The sequence below is a fragment of the Phalacrocorax carbo genome, chromosome 10 (assembly GCF_963921805.1).
Source record: "Phalacrocorax carbo chromosome 10, bPhaCar2.1, whole genome shotgun sequence".
Lineage (NCBI taxonomy): Eukaryota > Metazoa > Chordata > Aves > Suliformes > Phalacrocoracidae > Phalacrocorax > Phalacrocorax carbo.
In genome coordinates, this window is record NC_087522.1 from 25,138,407 (window position 1) to 25,161,553 (window position 23,147).

The 23,147-nt window shown below is 46.4% G+C and overlaps 1 protein-coding gene across 4 annotated transcripts in view; it reads right to left on the reverse strand.

Annotated features, from left to right (window-relative positions):
• Nucleotides 1–1,723: 1,723 nt before the first annotated feature.
• AMBRA1 (autophagy and beclin 1 regulator 1) overlaps nt 1,724–23,147 on the reverse strand; it is a 151,821-nt gene continuing 130,397 nt past the window's right edge. For all 4 annotated transcript variants that reach the window (XM_064462605.1, XM_064462609.1, XM_064462607.1 and 1 more), the window contains 3 exons: nt 14,095–14,187; nt 12,321–12,514; nt 1,724–3,314 (listed from right to left, as the gene is read on the reverse strand). In XM_064462605.1, the coding sequence (XP_064318675.1) occupies nt 2,824–3,314; nt 12,321–12,514; nt 14,095–14,187 (778 nt within the window). In that variant the 3' untranslated portion in view covers nt 1,724–2,823. The remainder of the gene's footprint in view (nt 3,315–12,320; nt 12,515–14,094; nt 14,188–23,147) is intronic.

Below are 23,147 nucleotides of genomic sequence, written 5' to 3' on the forward strand. Positions count from 1 at the left end.
CAGGCAGGGATAGAAACTGAGCTTGGCAGGTTCTAGGTCTGAAACTGAAAAAACCCCCTAGCATTGCTCTCCCTACATACAAGCCCACCACCACTGAGAGCACCTGCTTAGTTGTGTGGCCACAGCAGGTCTTCTTCAAAGCATGTCCGAGGCAGCATCTGAAGATTAAGCCCACCCACGCCCACCATGCCCATTGTTCCTGCTTAAAGTCTGAACACTGGAGTCAGACAGCAGCTGCTACCAGCCTTTAGCCCAGAGCTACAAAGCACATTAGGAGAAACATCAAAGCTGCCTGCTCTGATCAGGCCTCCACCCTTACCTCATCTGGAAGGGTATCCCCTACAAGCCTTGAATGAAAAGCTGCTTTGGAGCTTCAGAGATGTCCCGAGTCGATGTCAAAAACAGCAGCTGTGGTTTGCTCCGGCTCCCACTGGAGCTCACTGCCCGCTCTGCCATCGTCTCCAACAGGGGCAGCTCTGGACTAAGGAGAAGTCTTCAGCAGAGCAGGCTTCAGGCTTCTACACAGCAGCCAGGCCAGAGTGCCCAGCAATGGTACATGCCAGGTCTTTGAGAATCTGCCAACACTAGAGCAAGACATCCCAGAAGACCTTTCTCCAACCGCAATGGAAATTTTTCCGTAGGTAGTTTGGCTCTGGCTATGGAAGTGGACGTCTGTAAATGCTCTGCAACACATCTACCAAAAGTTGGCCTCAAGACTCTTCCAGGAATCATGCAGGGTGAGGGAAGAGGAGATGCCAGGCTGAGCTAAAGCAGATTTTTTCCAGGCTCTGTTTTTTCTTTGTTTTCAAGCAGAGCAGTAAACAGCTCTGCCCAGACCTGCACCACCCTGTCTGCCCAAGCCTTCAGCTGAGACACAGCTCCTCTGGCTCTCCAGTGTCAGCACATCCTCAGGCCACCCCACTGAAGCAATACAGGGACGCATGAAACCTTCCTCACCACACAAGGGAATCCCATTTTTCAGACTGCTCTCCTGTCAGGTCAGGGATGTTGGCTGGCTCAGGGCAGGTTTTAGAGCCTCATTAACACTCCGCAATGAGGGCTGGCAGCAGCTGATTTGATTTAAGGTTCATTTCCAGGCTGTGATTTAAGAGAAGATTTGCTTAATGTTCTCTAACAGACTCTTCTGACTAGGAGCTTGAGTGCTGCCTAATGACAGCCTTATTTATTGTAATGTCTTTGCAGCGCAGAGTCTAGAGGAGCCAGGCAGGAGTGCATCGGCTGCCGGCAGGTGCTCGGACAGCAGGGGAAGCACCCCTTACTGCAGAATGGTAACAGTGGGGCACGCATTCCTTTATCCAGAACAGCCATATACTGCATTCCTTTTCTGCTTCGAGAGGTCAGCAAGACAGACCACTCTCTGCTTGCCTAAGACAGCCAGTGCTGCATCTCTACATACCTTTTTAAGCAGGGTAGGAGAAATGCTCCTCTTTCTCCCTACTGCAGTGCTTGCATGATGGGAAACGCAAAAGTGCCTGCTCATCTCCAGACCAGTCAAAAGGCGATTTGCAATCAAGACTCCCAAATGCTCTTCCCTGTTTCCCAGTTTTGGGCTTCCAATTCAAAGGCTGAGCCTGCTTTCCTCCTGGGAAGGGGGTGGCCACCATCTGACGTTTGTAAGATACCTTGAGTTTCTGAGCTGGATGTACCTATCCCAAAGCTGAACACAGACAACCATCGCACAAATGAAGACAGTAGGTGAAGCAAGGGTTTGTCATATTTTAATGACATTGATCTTTGGTGTTTCCCTCATTAGCACTCACACTCTCCCCGTCCTTCCTCGACAAGCCTGCTAGGGATAGAGAGTTACAAACAAAAAGGAAAATCACATTTTAGACTAAAAACAAAATATCAGAGCCTTGATTTCTCCACTAGAAACTACATGTACAAGGTCAAGATTTCACATGCAACACCTTACATCACAGACCCATACCTCACACCCTGGCCTGGAGCTGAAAGACATTTCCTGCCCCCTGCCAAAGAGGTGCAGCTCAGTCCTGGCACCATGAAACCACTGGGATGGCTCATTCATGTTAATATTGGCACAGCTTAGAACATCCTTGTGTGAACTGCATCCTGACTAGAAAGCAGTAGTCCCTGTCCCTCTACCCATCTATACAGCAGCTCTGCTTAGGTTCCTGCCAAGTGCTAAACTAACTCTCTAAAAAGCAAATATCTCCACCTGTGGGCAGATCCTGAGCCATGCAGCTTTTGGCAAAGCCCAGTTCTTCCCGAAAAGACCACAGCGCAGACAGGACAGGTCTCAGAAGACCACATTCTGAGGGGGGAGCAGTACTGTGCCACAGAACAGGACTGTGGCCTGGAAGACTCCTCCACTTGGGCAATGGAGCTGGAGCATCACACCCAGCAGGACCTCCTGTCTCCAGAAGGATGCTGCAGGCCCACTTCCCTTTCTTAACTCTATTGATCAGCCCCTGGCCACGAAACGGTGGGAAAAAGGAAAGGAAAGAAGCTTTACAAAGGATGACACTGACCGAGTTGCAGGGTTAGGGCTGACCTCAGGGTATCCCATGGGGCTTCAAAATCTGCATGATGTGCAGCCAGTATGGTTCATATTCCTGTTAACTCTTCAGCAGTGGGAATGTTGAAAGGTAAGTATGCTTTCATCCCCATGGCTCCCCTTGCAGTCCTTATCCCTTCCCACTCACCCAGGATAGAGAAGCCCTCTGAACCACCAGCATCCCGTCAGAGCCACATGTCCCTACTCTTCCAGCTCCTGGCCAGCTGTGAGGTACAGGTCTCTGCTGAGCAGTACAAGGGTAGCACCAACACACAACTCAATCTCTACCTGTTCCGCGACTCCCCACTGGTGCTGTCATTACTATAGAAGTTGGTACTGTCAGGAAGATGGTTATTATTAGTTAGGTCACTGTATTCAATTGGTCCCTCAGTGTCCATGGAGGGTTGGGCCTGCTCTGGCAGGTCCAGATCACCAGCGCTTTGTCCTTCACTCCCGCTAGAGGCTGTCCGCCCGCTCAGGCCATGCTCTGACAGCTGCATAGACTCTGAAAGGATCCGTCCCTCCAGCTCAACTGCCAGCTGCTGTGAGGTGGACTGCTGTGCTGATGTGCCCTCAACTCCGGCGGACTCTGCACCAGTCTGAGAGCTGCGGTGGATCCGGTGGCTCACAATGATGTTGTTGCCAAAGCCGCCCATGGACGCCATGGTGGTGCTCTGCTCCCGCTGGACCACGGCAGTCATGCCACCTTCTGCCATCAGCCTTTGGATCCTACTCAGGGCATCCTCCCCACTGGCCCCATATTCTGGACCTTCACCTGCAAGAGAAAGCAGAAGCCACTTTGGTGCACAAGGCAAACTACAAAACAGACAGAAAGTACGCAGTGCGCATGGGCTGGGACAGAAGATGGGTTTTGTTCCAGAGGGAGCCCAACATTTTATTTCTGTAACTTTCAATGAAGTGTCAAACAAAGTCACTGAATTTTGTCATGAAAATCTTGGTCACTCCCACGGGTATCCCTCACAGACTTGCATGCATTGGGCAGGAGTGTCGATCTGCTCAGGGGTAGGAAGGCTCTGCAGAGGGACCTGGACAGGCTGGATCGATGGGCTGAGATCAACTGGATAAAGTTTAACAAGGCCAAGTGCCAGGTCCTGCGCTTTGGTCACAACAACCCCTTGCAATGCTCCAGGCTTGGGCAGGAGGGGCTGGAAAGCTGCCTGGAGGAAAAGGACCTGGGGGTGTTGGTTGACAGATGGCTGAACACGAGCCAGCAGTGCCCGGGTGGCCAAGAAGGCCAACAGCATCCTGGCTTGTATCAGGACTAGTGTGGCCAGCAGGAGCAGGGAGGTGATTGTGCCCCTGTACTCGGCACTGGTGAGGCCCCACCTTGCATCCTGTGTTCAGCTTTGGGCCCCTCAGGACAAGGAGGACACTGAGGTGCTGGAGCGTGTCCAGAGAAGGGCAGCGGGGCTGGGGCAGGGTCTGGAGAACAAGTCTGATGAGGAGCAGCTGAGGGAGCTGGGGGGGTTTAGCCTGGAGAAGAGGAGGCTGAAGGGAGGAGACCTTATCGCTCTCTGCAACTACCTGAAAGGAGGCTGTAGTGAGGTGGGTGTTGGTCTCTTCTCCCAAGTCACTAGTGATAGAATGAGAGGAAATGGCCTCAAGCTGCGCCAGGGAGGTTTAGATTGGATATTAGGAAAATGTCTTTCCTGAGAGAGTGGTCAGGCATTGGAACAGGCTGCCCGGAGAGGTGGGGGAGTCACCATCCCTGGAGGTGTTAAAAAATGTGTAGACATGGCACTCGGAGGCATGGTGGTGTTGGGTTGGCGGATGGGACTTAGTGATCAAGGGCATCTGGCCAAGAGCAGACAGTAGCCATAGAACACAGTCTGTGCTTCCACATCACCTATGATCAACAAATGATCAACTGTGTAGGCTCCTTCTCCCCTTGACTGATATATTTTGAGGAATGGAAAAAACATTTCTTAAGGTCTAGAGTATTTGTCTACTCCATCTCTGAGCCTTCCCTTCATAGTCAGGCTGTACTGGGCTCTGAGGGAGCCATCGTCAGATGCCTCGGCTGCTGAAGATTACTTTTGAAGAACAAAATCTCACAGAAAAATAGTCCATGTGGGAGTTTAAATCCCCATGGCACAGAAGTCCAGCCCAGTTCTGTTTCCCAGCATCCTCCTGTTGCTACAAACCCTATCCAGACCGTTTGGGGAAAACAATCTGTAATCATAAACTGCTAGAATCATTCCACAGTGGGATCCTGACAATTATTAAAGAGATAAATCTCACTCCCAGCTCCATGATGCCATTGCAGTGCTGATTAGAGGAGAGAAGAGAGCCATGAGCTCTCCTGGCACCAAGAAAATGAACACAAATGTCAACAAGGCTCGATGTAGGCAGGAGTTAAAACACAATAAAAATAAAAATGCTACACTGTCTAGGAAGACAAAACTGCCTGGGGCTGTGGGATGGAGATCATGTATCCAACATGAGAGCTGGGGTATTCAACACAATCTATACCATGTCACTGTAGAGGTTATTTTTTTAAAAAAAAAAAGCAAGATAGTTAAAGCTGTTAATATGTCGTGCAGTCAGTCAGTGATAGCTTATTCCCCTTCCTCATGGGCTCAGTGGTAATTGCATCAAAGACCACCAGCTTCCTCGACCACAGGGTATGGCTAATTTAATCTTCAAGCAAGTCTGCTGACATACTGCCCTCCTGTAGAGATGCTATGGATATTAAGGGCAAATTTAATTCTCACAAGCAGAGTAAGTCCCTTTCTGCTAGGAATGTAGTAAGCCTGCTATTTCCACTATACCTACAGCAATTGCATAGCTCCTTGGTTAGAGCATCAGTGACACTAGAGAGACACCTGTAACCCCATGAGAACCTGGAGCAGAGCTTAGAGGAGTAAGCAAGAATACCCCCTGGGCAGAGCCTGACCCACAACTCTAGCAGAGAAAGCCTGTTCAGGATGCGGTTGAAGCATGAACTAGGAATCTGGCTGACCAGCACGAAGACTGAGAACAGTCAGAGGCAACTATTAGACTGGAAACTTCAGTGTGAAAAACACACGTGCTAGGGGATATTGAAGCATTAATCATGGGCGGAAGTAAGTGGAAGGTTTGAGAAGCATGGTTTTGGGTTCAATCATTGCATCCTTCCCGAGGGCATAGTCATAAGCACTTCATTACCAACCATCTGGCCAGGCCAGAGAGGAAGCTTGAGAAAGCCAAGACGTACAACCTGGCTTCAAGACATGCCTCCCAGCCCTACCTACAGGAGTCCTGAAAGAGCAGGTACTGTGCTCTCAACAAATTGCTTACTATAAACTAGCCCAGTACGGGGGCCTTGGAACAGGGAATCGGCAAGGATTCCAAGCCAGTGCTCCTCGGCATTACAAACGTGTTTCACCAGAGGAGTCCATGCAGGCAGAGCACACCACGGCACCCCCTGATTTCTCTGCCCCTTAATTACCATGTGCCATGGCTGAACTTCCAGTTGAGGCAGCTGCTTGCTCAGAAAACAGGCAAGGGCTGATGCCATAGCTGAAATCAGCAAGTCATGAGCCTTCAGATTACAAGCACAGAGATACAGCAGTGTTGGAAGTTCCAGAAAGACATCCTGTCAAGGGCCAGAAGTAAGCCTCACCATTCAAGCAGCCAACAAGCACCTCCGCTTTGGGGGTTGTCCTCCCCTTTCTCCTGTCAGGTTTTGACAATGACTTTGGCTGGTTCAGAGCAAAGCTTCCTGCATGATTTGCCTTGAGCCGAGCTGCAGCACAGATTCACATACAGCCCATTTCTACTGCCTGGTGACTCCCACACATGTTCTTTCACCAGGCTGCCAATGCAGACTATGCTAGTACTCAGTGCAAGTGAAATAAGCCAACTTCCATTTGGTGGAGGTTCGGAGTGTGCACACAGGCACTTATCCAAAGCAACAGCAATACCATAAACCGCACACCTCAGATTTTCAGCCTCCAAAGCGTTTAGGCACATCCAGAGCATGAACCTGAGCATGTGCATGAGCAGGCCAAGCGAATGCACATCTGATTCTCCACAGGGAGATGGCAATTCCTTTTCTCTCATTTTACACTCCAAACTACATTCTGATCTCCCAGGCTCTGTAAAATCCTTTATCTTAAGCTCTCATTCTTCCAAGCCTGCTTTCTAGGGTTGAAAAAATAGAAAAATCTCACAGAGCACTACAGACAAAAATCTAGAAAACTGAGCTACCCAGCTCCAACTAGTGTGTGAATTACCAGTGTGAACATAACAGCTGCCAGTTCACCCTCCACCTAGGCTGTCCCTGTGTAAGAATCCATCACAGAGCAGGAAGCAATCTTGAGACACAGTCTCCACCTTTTTCTGGACAGGGACACAAGTTCTGCGCCTGACAGGACAGAAAAGCATCACCCATGGTTCCCTTCCATAACACAAGTAAGCATTAGTGTTGTGTCCACAGTGCTGCGTTCCTACAGACGTTTTCTGCTCTAACCTAAATGACCTCTGCAGAAGTCCCAAACCCCATCTATCGCAAACACAAACACAAAACATTACTCTTGAAAGTAATTATCCTGAAGACCAGGATATTTCTGTCAATCTAGCTGACAGGCTCCAACATTTAACAAAATACTCCCTAGCTAACGCACCTGTATTTAGAAGTCCTCTGCCATGCTACTTCAGCAAGACACGAGTTTGACACAGAAGACCGCAAAGGCAAAACATCTGGCAAACTTTCCATGGAGCCAGGCATAAGGCAGGAGCATTTCCATGCTTAAATGAAATGATCTCTGAAGTACTTGCGGGGAGTACAACTTGTTTATCTCTGGGCATGGATGGCACACACCTGGTAAAGAGCAAAGCCCACAGAAGCAAGGATGAGAGGCTCCTCCGTGGCTGTGCAATATACTGGCATCACTCTTGAATTCTTTCCAGTTTTCAGCTTTCCTGTTTCTAAAACCAGGAGTAGTTAGTAGCCATGCTTGCAAATAAAGCTTCAAAATTAGAACTAAGTGCAAGCACTGCAGAGATGTTTAAGTCTTCAGAGAACACAGAATAATAGCTCTGAGGTGTGAACTGACCCACTAATTCAGATGCCCAAAGATAAAAATATCAGCATTTTAAAATGAATTCGTTCCTTGCATAAGAACAGGAAAGGGAGGGTCACAGCACAGCATAACCAGCTATGAATAATCGTATCTCCCTTCGTGCCAGAAGAAATACTACTTTTCTCCCCAACAAAGCTCCGAAGCATGTTCATACTTCCTTCCTCAGGTAGCTAATCCAAACAACTCCACAGAGCCCAGAAAAGACACAACTGCTTTGACTTGTAACGAATTTCTTAGCAATATCTCACCCTGGTGATTTGTAGGAGTGAAACTTACTTTTGTAATGAGAGTTTAAAGGTAGCCCCCATAATTTAATCCCAAGAGAGCCAGGTAGTTGGAGTAGTTCACACCGTAAAGCCTTGCATAGTACATGCTTCTAGAACCTGATTCTATTTTTTTAGGTAGTGCTTTTCAGAGGGCTTTAAAGAGAAACCAAAATTTGCAGTTCTACAGGTCATACGATGCACATTTTACACATGGAGGGGCATAAGAAAGGCTAAAGGATCTACCTGTGCTTCTACTTGGAGAACGAGAGGCAGATCTGGAAGCTGATCCCTGGTGTCCTGGTTCCCATTTCCACACTAATCACACAAAAGTCACATCACATCTGACAACAGCATTGCAAGAAAATGTTCAGCTAACATAAAACAACATCCTGCTTTTTTTTCATGAGGCTCAGCTGGGGACAGGGTATTCCTGCCCATGCAGCCCCCTGACACGTGTGCCTAATGTCTCAGATCAAGTAAATCGCATGCAAGCATGCTGACCCTGCCTACAAGTGCTCCTTAGGCATCCTCAGGATGCTTTGCTTATACCAGGGAAGTTTCACTTGCATGTGCTGTCTTTTTGCTACTAGCAGTTTGAACAGACTGAATCCCACAGACCCAAGCCTTTAATTTTACAACACTTTTCCCTCTCAAAAGTATCTGCTGCAACCTCTGAAAGCAGTTGGACATGATGGCTGGTGAGAAACGCTTCAACCAAATAGGTTAAACACTGTATATGGCATGACAGTGGTCAGTATGTTGCTCCCCCAAAGACAGGCAAAGGAGCAATCCACTGACAGCAAGCCTTCTGATGGCTACGGTTTCAGTAGTTCCTGACACACGCCTACTTGCACAAGGAGCACTGAGCTAGCTATCTGAATTTAAAGCCCCCAAAACAATGCAGATAATAGGAAATGACAATTGCCTTTCAGTTATTTCCATCAAGTTTTTTTTTTTTGGGGGGGAGCATGGGTTATTTTTTTTATTTTTAAACAACTGGATTACCTAAAAGATGTATTGATACAGCGTCAATAGCCAGTGGAGAGCATGGATGCACAAAAACGTGACCGGCGCCTCTGCAAAGGTCCCTCTCCCTCAGCCTGCAGCACCTTTTGCGCAGTTGCAGTCCCTGACAATTACTGCCACTGGCACCCTACTCCACAGATCCAGCAGCCTGAAAAAGTGGCAGACACAGCCTGACCCAGTCTGGACTGGGAATTTTAACTTCTAAAGGTTAAAGCTTTGGGCCATCAAATCTCATTCGGAATTTTTGTTGGTTTTTAAGTGAGATTTAATTTGCCAGCTGAATTCAGATCCCTCCCCCATCATACCTGTCTATTTGCAAGGGAGAGCACTGTATAACTCCCAACAGATTGTTTCTAATTAAGAGTGCCTCAAAGTTACAACTCCATCACTATTTCCACTATGTCTGTCAGCTTAAAAGAAAGTAGGAGACAGCTGAAACACTGTATTAGGCATTTCTTGGTATGTCTCCTAGTTTTCTCTAACTTCCTTTGATTTATGTGTGGCTTAGGAGCAGAGTTCACAAGGCAGCTATCAACTGCTGCAAAAGAAAAAGATACAGACATTAGAGAGATTCACTTCTAATAAAGTCATCATATACTCATTCCTCCAAAGGAGGCAGAAAGATAATCAGAACAGCAAAGTTCCCGCAGAGCTTTGCATGAGAAAAGGAAACTATTTATACCCGCACAGAGCTTAATTAGATTTCTGATGCAATTCTGCATACTTTTTTCTTTCTTTCTTTTTTTTTTTTTTTTCCCCTGTACAGTAAGCACATATCTGCAAGAAATGCCCTGAGCAGAATTCCCCACAACAGTGGGGCTGACAGGACATAGGACAGAAAGACACTCTTTGGGATAGCACTAGCCTTTCTTTTTCTTTATCTTTTTTTTTTTTCTTTTGAAACATTCAAGAGTTTTTTTGTTTTGGTTTGGTTGTTTTGTTGTCGTCCCCCCCGTAACAAGGTGGTAACTAGAACACTTTACATTACTCAGAATCACATCTGATTTATCCATTCTGCTGCTGATAATACTGCTAAGACTTTCCCTAGTGATTTAGATCTTTAAAGCCCCATACAAAACACTAATTAATCTTCACAGCCTCTGGTGTACTGTACTATGGGAAGATTTATTCCTATTTGGTAGATGATTAATAATTTGCCCTAGGTCACACACCAAGTTAGTGGTAGCATATTTTTTCCTTTTTTTTTTTTCTTTCCCCCCCTTTGTGTCCCTGACATCTAGGATCCTGCTATTAGGAAACACTGTTTCCCTTCCAACAGGGAAAGAGTTATGGTAGATACAGCGGCATTTTAGGTATGGCAGATACGGTGGGCAAATTAACCAGCAGAAAAGCAGCACAGTGTGTAATCTAGCCTGCCTCAACACCCTGGACGGCCATCACAAGAGTGTACGATGCTGGAGGAACAGTGACATTAAGGTTACAAGCAGCGCAGTGGGGCTCAAGCGTAATGTGAAGCATGAAGACCGTTGAATGAACCAGACCACCAATGCCACAAGTCCCTGGCTGGCTGGTTGAGGTGTCGGTAACAGCAGCTGAAAATTTGTCTTTCTGCTTCATGATAGGTCCTTGTACTACTCCTCTGTCATGGATTACTGTTGGTTTTTTGGATCCTACAGGCTCCTGATAGTTAATGACTTGACAGTTCCCTGTTTTGAGCTGCTTTTGAGCCTTTGCACAGGAATTTCCACTGAGGACGCAACTGGCGTAAGAACTGGTCAACTACAGGGTAAGACCGCTTGGCTCTTCTACAGTGCACACGTCTGTAAAGATCCTTATATAGGAGACAGGAGTGTGACAGCTCATTTTGCAGGTGAGGCCACTTGCAAGGGGACATATGATAAGTTAGCACCTGAGCTAGAAATCACGGCAGATGTGGAACCTGCCAATCTTCTTCCAAGCAAGAAAGGAAGACAAAGAGAATTCTCTGTCTTAGGTGTTATCTACACTCCTTTTCTTCCAAATGCTACATGTGTTGCTTCTTTGTATAGATACCCTATCCAAGGCACTGGTAAAGGCCAACTCTTCCCCATCTCATTAATGGTCTAGTGAAAAACAGTTATCTAGATCTGAAAATTGAAAGGTTAATTAGAAAGAATGAGACAATGAAACCTTCAGACAATTACAGGACAGCAGCAGAGAGCAGCAGCACTGGAGAACTCCACTCGTTTAACAGAGCAGAGAAAGACCCCCAAGCCTGCAGCATCAGCCATCATGGCCTTGATGCAAGAAGGTCTCACACTGTACCCTCTTCTCAGCCTGCATTCCACTTTCAGTGGAAGAACCAGTTCCTACAAGTTCAGCATTTATCCAGGCATACTACGTTCCAGCCTTATTCACATACCCTCAACTATACTAACCTTCCAGAGAGGTTAATCTCAGCTCTGCTGAGATAAGCAGATGGGAAACCCCACAGGTCAAGAATTTGCCACTTACCTTGGAACAGAAGAGCCGAGATCAGAGAAACGCAAAGCCTTATCACACATTATGGAGGCTGCACAGCAGAAGCTGTGGAAAAGTCACATGCCAAAAAGCATCTTTCAGAGTGACAAAGCACAAGCAGGCATACAGGCACAAACGGGCATGTCACGGGCTGTTTCCCAGAAACAAATGGGTTCATCATGAACCAACAACTTCAAAACTGTCTCCTTGATTTTCCCTTTCCTACAGATATACCGCCCAACTCCTTCCTAGCCAAGCCTTCAGAGTTGGATTCAAGCACAATGCTACAGTATAGAGACATGAAGCCTGGACAAAATCATCATGCTTTCAAAAGATCAGTGACTTTATCATCATATAGGAATTGCACATCAGCTGCCCCCAGCTCTTTATGTGTTAGTAAGTTTTCCTGGAGTGGAAAAACAAAAGACATTTTTGAATAGCTGAGCCTTCATCAACCAGACTAAACAGAATACTCATACCTGCTTTCTGAGAAGTGATTTACAGTATTTTATTTTGTATCTGGATGCTGAGCTTGTGAAGCCTGCACAGGTTTTAGATGCAGAGGTCGAAGGACCAAGCTAAACTTTAACACAGAGGCAGAAAGAATAATTCTTAACAGTTTGCAGCCATACTGATGGTTAGAGTTCAGGAGATTTTTGAGGAGTGATGCCAGTACAGCTGATTCTACAAAGACACAATGATCTGGAGAAGAGTTCATTTTGCCCTCTAAAAGCATGTGAATAAGACAACTTCTTTATTCATGGGGACAGAGATTCACTCTCCTGATCATCTTGGCCTGGCTACAGTCAAATTAGGCTGGAGAAATCTTTGCTGAAGAGATACCAAGAATGTCCAAATGCACTGATAGGATGTGGAATCTATGTGGAAATTCCTCATTCACCAGGTAAACTCTGACAGATAAATCATTGCTTGAACTCCTACCTTCCCCAGTCCCTGCAGAGGCGGATTCCTGCTCCTGTACTTCCCTCTCTGTCTGAGTTTCGGCATTCTGCAGCTGAGGCGCCAAGGTCTGGGTACCCTGCGAAGTCACAGAGGTGGGGGGGTTTCGGGGTTGCAGGCCTATGGCATTCATCAGGCCCATATCCCTGTCTGTCCTCCACGTGGCTCTGCTGGTTCTGAAAAGAGAGGAAAAACAAATAAGACCAGGAGCATTGGAGGCACTGTGCCCCGGCAAGATTGAAGCATCCATGTGAGCCTCTTCTTGCCTCCTCTCCAACCAGGCATGTACATAGCGGCTAGCAGATGGGGCTGGAAGAAACTGTGACCCACACTTATTTACACACACACAGACACCCCTCTCCAGCCTCAGCTGGCTGGTCTCTTGAGTTTTAAGTCCACTCACCCTTTCACAGAAGTAGCGTGTCTGACAGGCATAGATAGATATCCCTGCAGCATCACTAAGCCTGCACAACAACTCTGTCTCCAGGTCACTGTGTTGAGTAGGCAACATGACAGGCCGCACAAGACCATAAATACATACATAACCTCCCTCTGCACGTTGGCAGGGCAGTTTTAACTCCCAAGGATGCAGCCTATATCCCTTCCCTCCTCTGGACCTTCTCGTTTGTGAACATGACTCATGGTTGCACTCCAGCAGACATATCTGCCCGTTCCAGTCAGACAAGAGAAATTCTGTCCTTAAAAGCAAAACAACAGGAACTACCTCAAGGCTCATTAGCTTCTCAGAAACAGTTGAAGTGTACAACACTACAAGAGCTGAATCTTGACAATGCTTGGATGCTCCTTCCAAAACTGACCTCTGGCTGTAAAAGCTGGGAATGGTAGAGATTCTAGGAAATAATGCCTCATTTACAACCTTTTTTTATAAAGGTTTTGAAACTTGCCATGCTTTTCTTGCTCTCTCTTTGTGCTAGCTCATTCTTGAGCAGTATTTCTGCCTTCAAGCTGCTCCTAAACCCATCATGCAAGACTGATATGTGCTGTCAAAAAATGTGAGTAGTGGCAATATCCACTCACATACTCACATGGCAGAGTAAAGAATCTCTACTGCTTATCTTTCACCCTCAATCAGACCAAAGCTGTAGGACAGCATAGATATTGCCCTGGTACACCAGCCTGGTGCTCACGAGTCAGAAACAAGACGGTCACCCTCTTGCTGAGAACAGTTGGCTTATGGAGAAGTACACATCACCGGGGCAAGAAACGAGGGACTGCAGCATCACTGTTGTGTCCAGAGTAACTAATGTGTGCATTGCCAGACAGACTGGATGAAACAGCCAATAGGGCTGTCAAGGGATTTAGGTTTATTTTTAGAGTTTATTGCTAAGAAACAACTGTCCCATGGCCAGAAACTAAAGGGATGAAAATCAGTCACCAGGACCACCCAATGGAACTCTGTGAAATGCCCACGGTACTTCAGTTATCCTCCAAAGGCCATTTACTTTGCATGGGGTTTTTGGTGCATCAAGCCCCAGATGTCCCTCCTGCAGCTTGCTCACAGATGTTACTGAGGCCATGGATGACACATGTCCTTCACTATCACTGGCAGCACTTTTGGGCACTGAATGTCACTTGCTGGAAGCAGGTCAGGTGACCCAACTAGGCAGTGTCAAAGGGGAGAAAAATTGCATATGTAAAGCTGCCAGAGCTAAGGCAACAAAGAAGCGGTGCTGCCAGATGTAACAAAAGCAGCAGAAAGGGTCAGGTCTCTCTAACCCGTACCCAGGAGACTCACCCAGGCCGCTCAGTGTTCCTAATGCTGGAATGCACAGCGAAGACGTTCTCATTCAGCTGGTCCCAGTGGTACTCAACTCCAGAGTTTAAGGCCCTTGAAACACCAAAGAAGGAAAAAATATTAGCATGACAGGACACTATTCCAGCTGGCACACATTACGTCCCCACAACACGAAGGTCGACTCCTGCCCTACAGAAACTACAGATCTAGCTCAGTTCACATTTTCGCTAAAAGGGCTCATCACCATAAACAGCCTTGCAAACACGGAGCGCTGTATTACCCAGATTGCTCTGGAATATTCCATTCATGTCAATTAAATATTAGTCCTGAGGCACAGCAACAGGAGCAGAGAGATTTTCAGGAAATGTAGACAACTGTGTGTATAAAATCAGGTTACCTTAACTCCAAGTGACTAAACAACGAACTGGAACGGGACGGTGAATTATCTCTGTGGTGCCTGCCAGCGTTTCCTGCGCTAGGTAATGCTAAGTAAAACACTGCTCTTATGCGATGTTTAGTTCCTTCGCAAATGGTTCTCGTTCTACCTACCAATAAATCTCTCTACAGCCCTCTCACTGACAGTCACTGTGGAGCAATGGCAGACACAGAGGATATTTTAATAAGTTTCCACAAAAGAGTTTGTACTGGATCAACTATGCGCGTGTCCGGAAAGTCAAAAACTTTTTACAGCTAATGCTACCATGTTACCATAACAGCCAGTGCTCTGGCAACCCTTCACTGTGCATTTCCCAGAGCGATACGTGAAGCCAGGGCTGGCTAATCGCTTCACAGGAACAGGCAAGGTTAACAACATACAGCTAACCATCACGTTGTTAGTGAAGGCTAAGGGCAATCACAGAAACTAAACCACCATAACCATAATGCTGTAAGTGCATCTCCCGCTATTTCTAAGGCCCAACAGCTCTTAGACCGGCAGAGGATCAGAGCAAATTGAGCTTACCCTGTGCCGTACAGAAATGTCAGAGGACAAGCACACACCACGCAGTCTAAGGCAGAGTGGAGATCTCCCACCCACTGCCGTGTCCCACCTCCAGCACTATGGGCCGTATTACCATGGAAGAGACTTTCTCTACAGTGTTTTGCTACGCCACGCTGACACACCAGCTCCCTGTGAGCTGGCTTGGGGGTTTCAAAATGGTGCTTTATATCACTACACGGCTGCCACAGAGCAGCCCTGTGGAGAAGGACTTGCAGGTAATGGTGGGTGAAAAGTTGGACGTGAACTGGCAATGTATGCACAGCCCACAAAGCCAACCGTATCCTGGGCTGCATCAAAAGCAGCATGCCCAGCAGGTCGAGGGAGGTGATTCCACATAGACACGGTGGGATAGCTCGCGTGACTGGAATGTGGTCATGGAAAGCTACAGGCTTTTCAGGAAAGACAGACCAGCAAAGAGAGGTGGGGTAGTTGCTCTTTACGTGAGGTGAGAGAGTGAGAGGAAATGGCTTCAAGCAGCGTCAGAGGAGGTTTAGACTGGATATTAGGAAAAAAAAAGTCTTTCCTGAAAGAGTGGTCAGGCATTGGAACAGGCTGCCTGGAGAGGTGGTAGAGTTGCCAACCTTGGAGGTGTTTAAAAGACGTGTAGATGTGACACTTCAGGGCTGGGATTAGGAGACATGGTAGTGTTGGACTGACAGTTGGACTTGATGATCCTAGAGGTCTTTTCCAACCTTAACGATTCTATGATTCTATTTGTTGGAAAAGCAACATCAGAATCACAGAATCCCAGGTTGGAAGGGACCTCAGGGATCATCTAATCCAACCCTTCTGGGAAGAGCCCAGCCTAGACAAGATGGCCCAGCACCCTGTCCAGCCGACTCCTGAAGGTGTCCAATGTGGCCGAGTCAACCCCTTCCCTGGGGAGATTGTTCCAACGGTGACTGTCCTCACTGTGAAAAATTTCCCTCTGGTGTCCAATCAGAATCTCCCCAAGAGCAACTTGTGTCCATCGCCCCTTGTCCTCTCCATGGGACTCCGTGTAAAAAGGGAGTCTCCATCCTCTTTGTAGCTGCCCCTTAAGTGCTGGTACATGGGGATGAGATCCCCTCTGAGCTTCCTTTTCTCAAGGCTGAACAAACCCAGCTCTCCCAGCCTGTCCTCATACGGCAGCTTCCCAGTCCTCTGATCATCCTGGTGGCCCCTCTCTGGACCCCTTCCAGCCTGGCCACATCCTTTTTGTATAGCGGGGACCAGAACTGCACACAGCGCTCCAGGTGTGGCCTGACCAGCACTGAGTAGAGCGGGATGATGACTTCTTTCTCTCTGCTGGCGATGCCCTTTTTGATGCAACCCAGCATCCCGTTGGCCTTCTTGGCTGCAGCAGCCACTGTTCGCTCATGTTGAGCTTTCTGTCCACCAGGATCCCCAGGTCCCTTTCCACGGAGCTGCTCTCCAGCCAGGTGGGTCCCGGTCTGTGCTGCACTCCTGGATTATGTTTTCCCAGGTGCATGACCTTACACTTCCCCTTGTTGAACTTCATAAGGTTCTTGCTGGCCCACTCCTCCAGCCTGTCCAGATCTCCCTGCAGAGCAGCTCTCCCTTCTGGAGTGTCTACTTCCCCACTCAACTTGGTGTCATCAGCAAACTTCATCAGGCTACACTTGATGCCGGTATCCAGACCACTTACAAAGATGTTGAATAACATTGGGCCCAATATCGATCCCTGGGGGACCCCACTAGTGACAGGTTGCCACTTGGAAAAGGAGCTATTTACCACCCCCCTTTGGGTGCGGCCTGCCAGCCAGTTCCCCACCCACTGCACAGACCCCTTGTCTAGGCCATAACACGTAAATTTCTCCAGGAGGAGGCTGTGGGGGACCGTATCAAAGGCCTTGGAGAAGTCCAGGTAGACAATGTCCACCACCCATCCCATGTCAACCAGGCAAGTCACTTTGTCCTAGAAGGCCACCAGGTTTGTCAAGCACGATCTGCCCTTAGTGAAGCCATGTTGGCTTTTCCCAATCACGGGCTTCATCTGACTTGTGATGGCCCCAGGAGGATTCGTTCCAAAACTTTCCCAGGGATTGAAGTAAGGCTGATGGGCCTATAGTTACCCGGATCCTCCCTCAAGCCCTTCTTGTAGACAGGGGTAACTTTTGCCTTCCTCCCGTCCTCTGGGACATCCCCCGTTCTCCATGACTTCTCGAAGATTATGGATAGTGGCCTTGCGATGATGTCAGCCAGCTCTCTCCACACCCTTGGGTAGATGGCATCAGGGCCCAGTGATTTGTTGGGGTCAAGTTCCTGTAATAATTCATGTAATAATTCATGTACTAACTCTTCCTTCCCTGATGGTGGGTCGGTGTTTGGATCAACTGTCAATTTCGTTCCCAAAGCCTGAGACCCGACAGTGCACGAATCAGAAGGTTCCTGCAGAGCATTGAGGACAACTTTGTGATGCAAGTGGTGGAGGACCCAACGAGGTGATATGTGCTCGACCTTATAAAAAGCCTAGTTTGCTTGGTATCTGCAGTTATTAGACAATAAAGCTAAATTGTCCCACGCTCTTCTCCCACTCCTTCCACACTTCTTCATACTTTCCAAAGTACAGGCATGGTCCCACAGCCCCTGTGTGACTGGTATTCCAGTCTCTCTGCAGGGGCAAAGAAGTGGCTCAGGATTAACAGCTGGCACTCCCTACTCCAGCAGCGAGCATCCTCACCACTACCTTTCAGCAGATTCTTCCCTAGACCAGCTAACCAACTTACCCTCTCCCAACTCCACCGCTTGCAAAAGATTTCCAGCGATAAAGCCCCCAGCACAATCTTTGTTCTCTTTTGCACGCATCTGCATCTCTCTGACCTGGAAACCACATCTGCCTCTCCAGCCTCCAGGCCAATATCCCGCTCGCTCCCCATTAGGTCTTCCAGCCTTTGGGTGATTGATTGAGGCTACAGAAGAGATGTTTCAGGCTGCATCAAAGTACAGCGAGGAAAGCAAATAATCTGAACTTAACAGAGGGAACTGGTTGGGCACTATCTTTTATACAAAGATCATAAATTCCCTTCTCAACAGGCAAAGATTTAATCAAAGAAATGCTGCTATTATATGGGTTAAGTGCCAGTTTTAAGACTATGCCTTCATTAGAAACTTGATCACATATAGCACCTTAAACCAACTTAAGTACACAACAAGATGTGTGTCACAACCACAGTCACCTTGGTTTAAATCAGATTTACAACTAAGCTTAAAGATTCGCACTGGTTTAACCGCACCTATTTAAAACAGTGCGATCTCCCTTTTCAGAAAGCCTAAAGGGTTTTTAAACTCCCATTGCAAAATACTGCTTGAATTTTGTAAATTAGCAAGCCTTTCACAGTACATCTCCCGGGAGATTTGCAAATCAAGGCCTGACTATTCATTTCACAGAAGCAGAGCTTACGCTGGAGAAGTGAATATTTTTCAGGCAGCGTAAGCATTTAACTTTTGCTCCATCAAACTCTAGATATGGAAATGCTGGAAGCACTTTACGTTTTCCAAGGCATAAAGTAGAAGCTCTGCGTAGCATGGAGCATGTTGCCACTTGGATGTGGATGCAGTAAGGAGGACATTTGTTGCCCAGGGCTTCAGGGTGAAAAATTGCAATTCTCCACACTGTGTCAGTCATGGGCAGCGAAGTCCACTTAGTCAAGTTCTTATTTTCTTCCTTTTTATGGATGTCACTAAGCTCTCTAAGCCCTCCCTGAAAATTTCCATTAGCTTTGCTAAATGTAGAGCTGCTCACAGCCTGGCTTTCCCAGCAGGGATCTGTCCGAGATGGACTTTTCCTTCACGCCTGTGTCCAGCTCACATTATTAACGAGCTTGGAGAGGATGAAGGGCACAGACTCGCATGCTTTGCTGGAATTCAAGTAAGGATTCAGAGTGGAACCCATTAAGTAACAAGAGCCAACAACTTAGGCAGCACAGCCTCTCCTGCTGCATGGAGGTATTACCTACATAGTTCAGGTACATCCCCCTGAAGAAACTAGGACCAAGCTCTAGGAATTAACAACAAAAATATTCATATGTGACAAGAAAGCTGAAATACAATTTACTGCATAGGCTTAACCAGTATTTGAAAAGTAAAATGACAAAGCATAGGTCAACACAAACCGGGACATCTGGGTAACCCCTCAACTGGCATATCCAAAACTGGCAGTTGAAGAGGAGGAGGGATTAGGACAAAATTTCCCCACCTTCGCCATAACAATATAGCTCAGGAGCAAGATGGCAAGACAAAAAAAACCCCCATAATTTGCAAGTAGAGTATGCATGTCCAGGAAAGCACAGCTAGCACTTACTGTCTTTTCACTTAAACCATCCCCAATACTGAAGAAAGTGGCAGCAACGGGTAAATGCACTGCTCTCCTCTTTCAAATCCTGCCACACGGAAAGGCCCAAAAGTAGCACATTTGTCTGCTACAGCACTGAATTAAATTTTGATTAAGACATTGCTGCCTGCATTCCCATCTAAAAAATATCAGCACAACCCCATTACCAGCATGAAAATTGTGGCAAGCCCAACATGGAGAAAAATAGCTACAAAGTCATGCCATGCAGCATGTAGCTAGGTTAATATCTGGTTTTCATGCTGTCAAGGTTTGCTTTCTCCACAAAAGAAATTACTCTTTAAAGCTCACTTCTCAAATATACTGTCCATTCAAGATCACTAAGCGCAAGCATACAAAACCAGGTTACTTTACAAAGGATTTGAGCTCCCCAAGAGGTGCTTTCTTCCCTTTGTGTGAACTTGTCATTCTTAAACCATTCCAACTGTATCAAGGAAATATAGCGAGCTACAGAGAACGTGGGGACACTATGCTAAGGATCAGGACTCCATTGTCCTGGTTTGGGAAGGAACTAGCAGCACATGGTATCTCATGCAATGCAACACTCGGCCGGATTCCAGATGCATCCTTGTCAGCAGCTCATTATCTCTTCTGCCAGTGTGTGATGATCAGCACAGCAAGCCTGGCTCCCATGATTAGCTAGGCAATGGTATTGTTAGTACAAGGCAAAGTTTGGCACTCCCAGCAGCTGCCTGAATAGGAAAACAATAATTTCTAACACCCAGCTTCACAAATATTTAGCTTTCTGTGCAGGCGATGAGCCACGCGCAGAGACAAATCCAAGTGAAAATTGGCTGCAGTGCAAACTGTATGGAACCAGCAAATGGGATTCCTGGAGTAGCTCTGCTGGGTAGTAATTCCCTTTGACCAAGGAAGAGGTAGCAGCTTCACTGGCACCGGCCTACTTTAGAGCACATCCTTGGGGTACAGCTCATGTAGGTCTAGCCAGGGGAAGAGCATGAGACCGAGTATAGGAATTCCTAACAAGATAAGTCATACAGAACACAAGATCTGCACTTTACATATTAAATTATCCTATTCATCACATTCAGAGGAACAATGGGAAGATCACCCGTTCTCTGCGACTAGCAGATGGTGCGTTTTTACTCCTTACACTGATACAGCCCCCTAATTTTCCAGAATCCTGCAAGCTTCACCCGCCTAGAAACCAGCAACCATGAAGATACACATCCTGACGCTTACCTGAATTGCCACAGGAACTGCAGAAACCGGGCAGCAAGCAGCTCTGTGCAGCTGGTAGCCAGGTGCCTACTTCAGGGAGGATGCCAAGTGAACTCAGAACACTATGCAAGATGACTGGCCGTGTTTATTTGATTGTGCAGTCCTGCCAGCTAGGTTAAATACTGGGATTTTTGAAGAGGGTCTATTCAAACTCCCACTATTTAAATGAGGTCAGCCTTATAAACTCTGTCTCAACAGCGTGAATATGCACAAGTTTGCAGGATCACTACAGCTAAAACTCGAGTGACTTCCAGGAGTCAGCATTCATAACCTACCTCCAGTCTGTGTGAAGCAGATGAGCAGTCTCATGAGTTGAAATGGAGGACACAGGCACAGGTAGCATAATAGGATTTTGTCTTACATTCCAAGGGAGAAAGTCTTAAATTAAGAATCAGTCTTCCAACACATTCCTCAGGAGTGAAAAATGGCAATTAAGCACCAAGACAATGACAGAGCAGAACGAAAGATTTTTGTATGAAACTCTGGATGTTCAATTATCTTGCGACCCAAGTGCAAACACTGAAGTTGAGAGTGCTGCACTTAAGGGACACAAAGCCACATAGCAAAACCTGTGTTAAGAATAAGGACAAGAGAAGTCCTTCAAAGACAGCCTTCACGCCAGTATCAATTCTCCTACCAAAATGTCACAACAATATTTCAAAGCAGCTTTTCCCAGAGCTTTTTTACACCACGCTCAGCATGACCTAGGAAGCTCTAAGTTGTGCCTGAGAGAAAAAGGGGAACCTTCTTAGTCCCAAACATGACTCCTGCACTACTGATTTTGTAACCTGACATCAGCTACTTTGACATCTAGAAGAGATCTAGCCCAGTTTGGAGGGGGCATACTGAGGCCCTCATTAAATGCTAAATATTTGAATTAATGCATTACTGTAAGCAGATGGACAAAACATTCATGCAAGGAAGACCCAGAGTTAAGATTTGCTCCTACAACAGTGGTAAGATTTTTGTGTATCATACAGTGTCCTCACAGTAGTTTTAGCACTATTAAAAAAAAACAAACAACAAACACACACGTTTATGTGAATAAGAACATGCCACCCAGGCCAAATAGCCTGGAATAAAGAAGGCAGAAATAGACCAAATAGGTATTTCCTGAATTTTCACTGATTTTCTTCTCACTCAAAAGCCTGCCAGTATTCCATGGTATCCTTCACTTACCTGGCTCCAACCACACCAAGCAGTACGTAGGGATCCTCTGGAAGGTGAGTAACAGGATCCAGAACACAGAGCTTTAAATTACTTAAATAAGGACAATTTAGCTTGGTGTCACCTTAAACCAAGCTCTAAAGATGGGTAACTTGCTAGAAGTCCTCTAAAAACCTAAAGGCTCGTTAATTGCTTGTTAAGTTAATTGCTCGTTAAGTGATTACAGGCAGACGCTACTCCAGATAAGCTTTGAACCCTCAAGAATATCTTAAGCTGTTTATGATCTATCAGCTCTTCCAGTGCCTTAGACAATTTAGGACATCAGGATTCTCTGGGGGAGTGCAAATTGCTTAAGCCTTCTAAGGCCTTAAACATCTTAAACTGCTACAAGTCTCGAGAGCCAAAGTCACTCCTTAGTCACCTTTGAACTTCCACTAGCGTTTTAGCAGAAACTAACATTTACACTGGTTTAAAGGCACCTTGGAAGTAGGCGTCTTTTGTAGATCTTATGACAACAAACTAAACTAGGAAAATTGACTTAGAATGGGAGAAATCAAGTTCAAAATAAATGTTTAAAATTAGCAAGCATAGCAAATACTTTTTTAAATAGGACATTATGATGTGCACGTACAAAGCTGCTAAGCTCCAGAACCAAGATCTTGGCTTGGTCTGTTCTCAGTGAGATCCACAGGGCAAGCCAAGTTTTATATTTTTGATCTTCAGCAGCTTTGAAATTAGCCAACTAAGAAGTGTTGTGTTTAGCACACAGGGGAAACATTCTCAAAAATTAATAAAAAAGGAGAAAGAGAGAGAGAAAATCAATACAAACCCCAAATCCACAATTATTACTCCAATTATTCACAGTTTGTAGACATTGAGTTGAGACCATTTACAGAACCAGATAGCTTGGGGATTTAAAAAAGGGAAAGATAATGGAGAAAAAGTTGGCTGTTTTATTTGCTAGCTAGATCCTCTACAGTCTTGCTAGAAAGCACGGGCCTAAGGGATAATGAATAAAACTCCACAAATAAACTGGATCAAAGACCAGAAAATTAATTTTCTTATTGGAAAGCCAAGGTAGTAAACAACTGAGCAAGGAAGGTCTAGTATAGACCTGCGGAGAAAACAAAAGGTTATAAGAAAGCAGGACGGACTGGTGCTACCAAAGAGGTAAAAGGCATTCTAAAAATACACAAGGAAAATGGTACTAGAATGAAAAAGTCTATTCATCAGCAAGGCTAAGGACAAAAATCAATGATGACTCGAAGCGGACAAGATACTGAATTTTCTCTC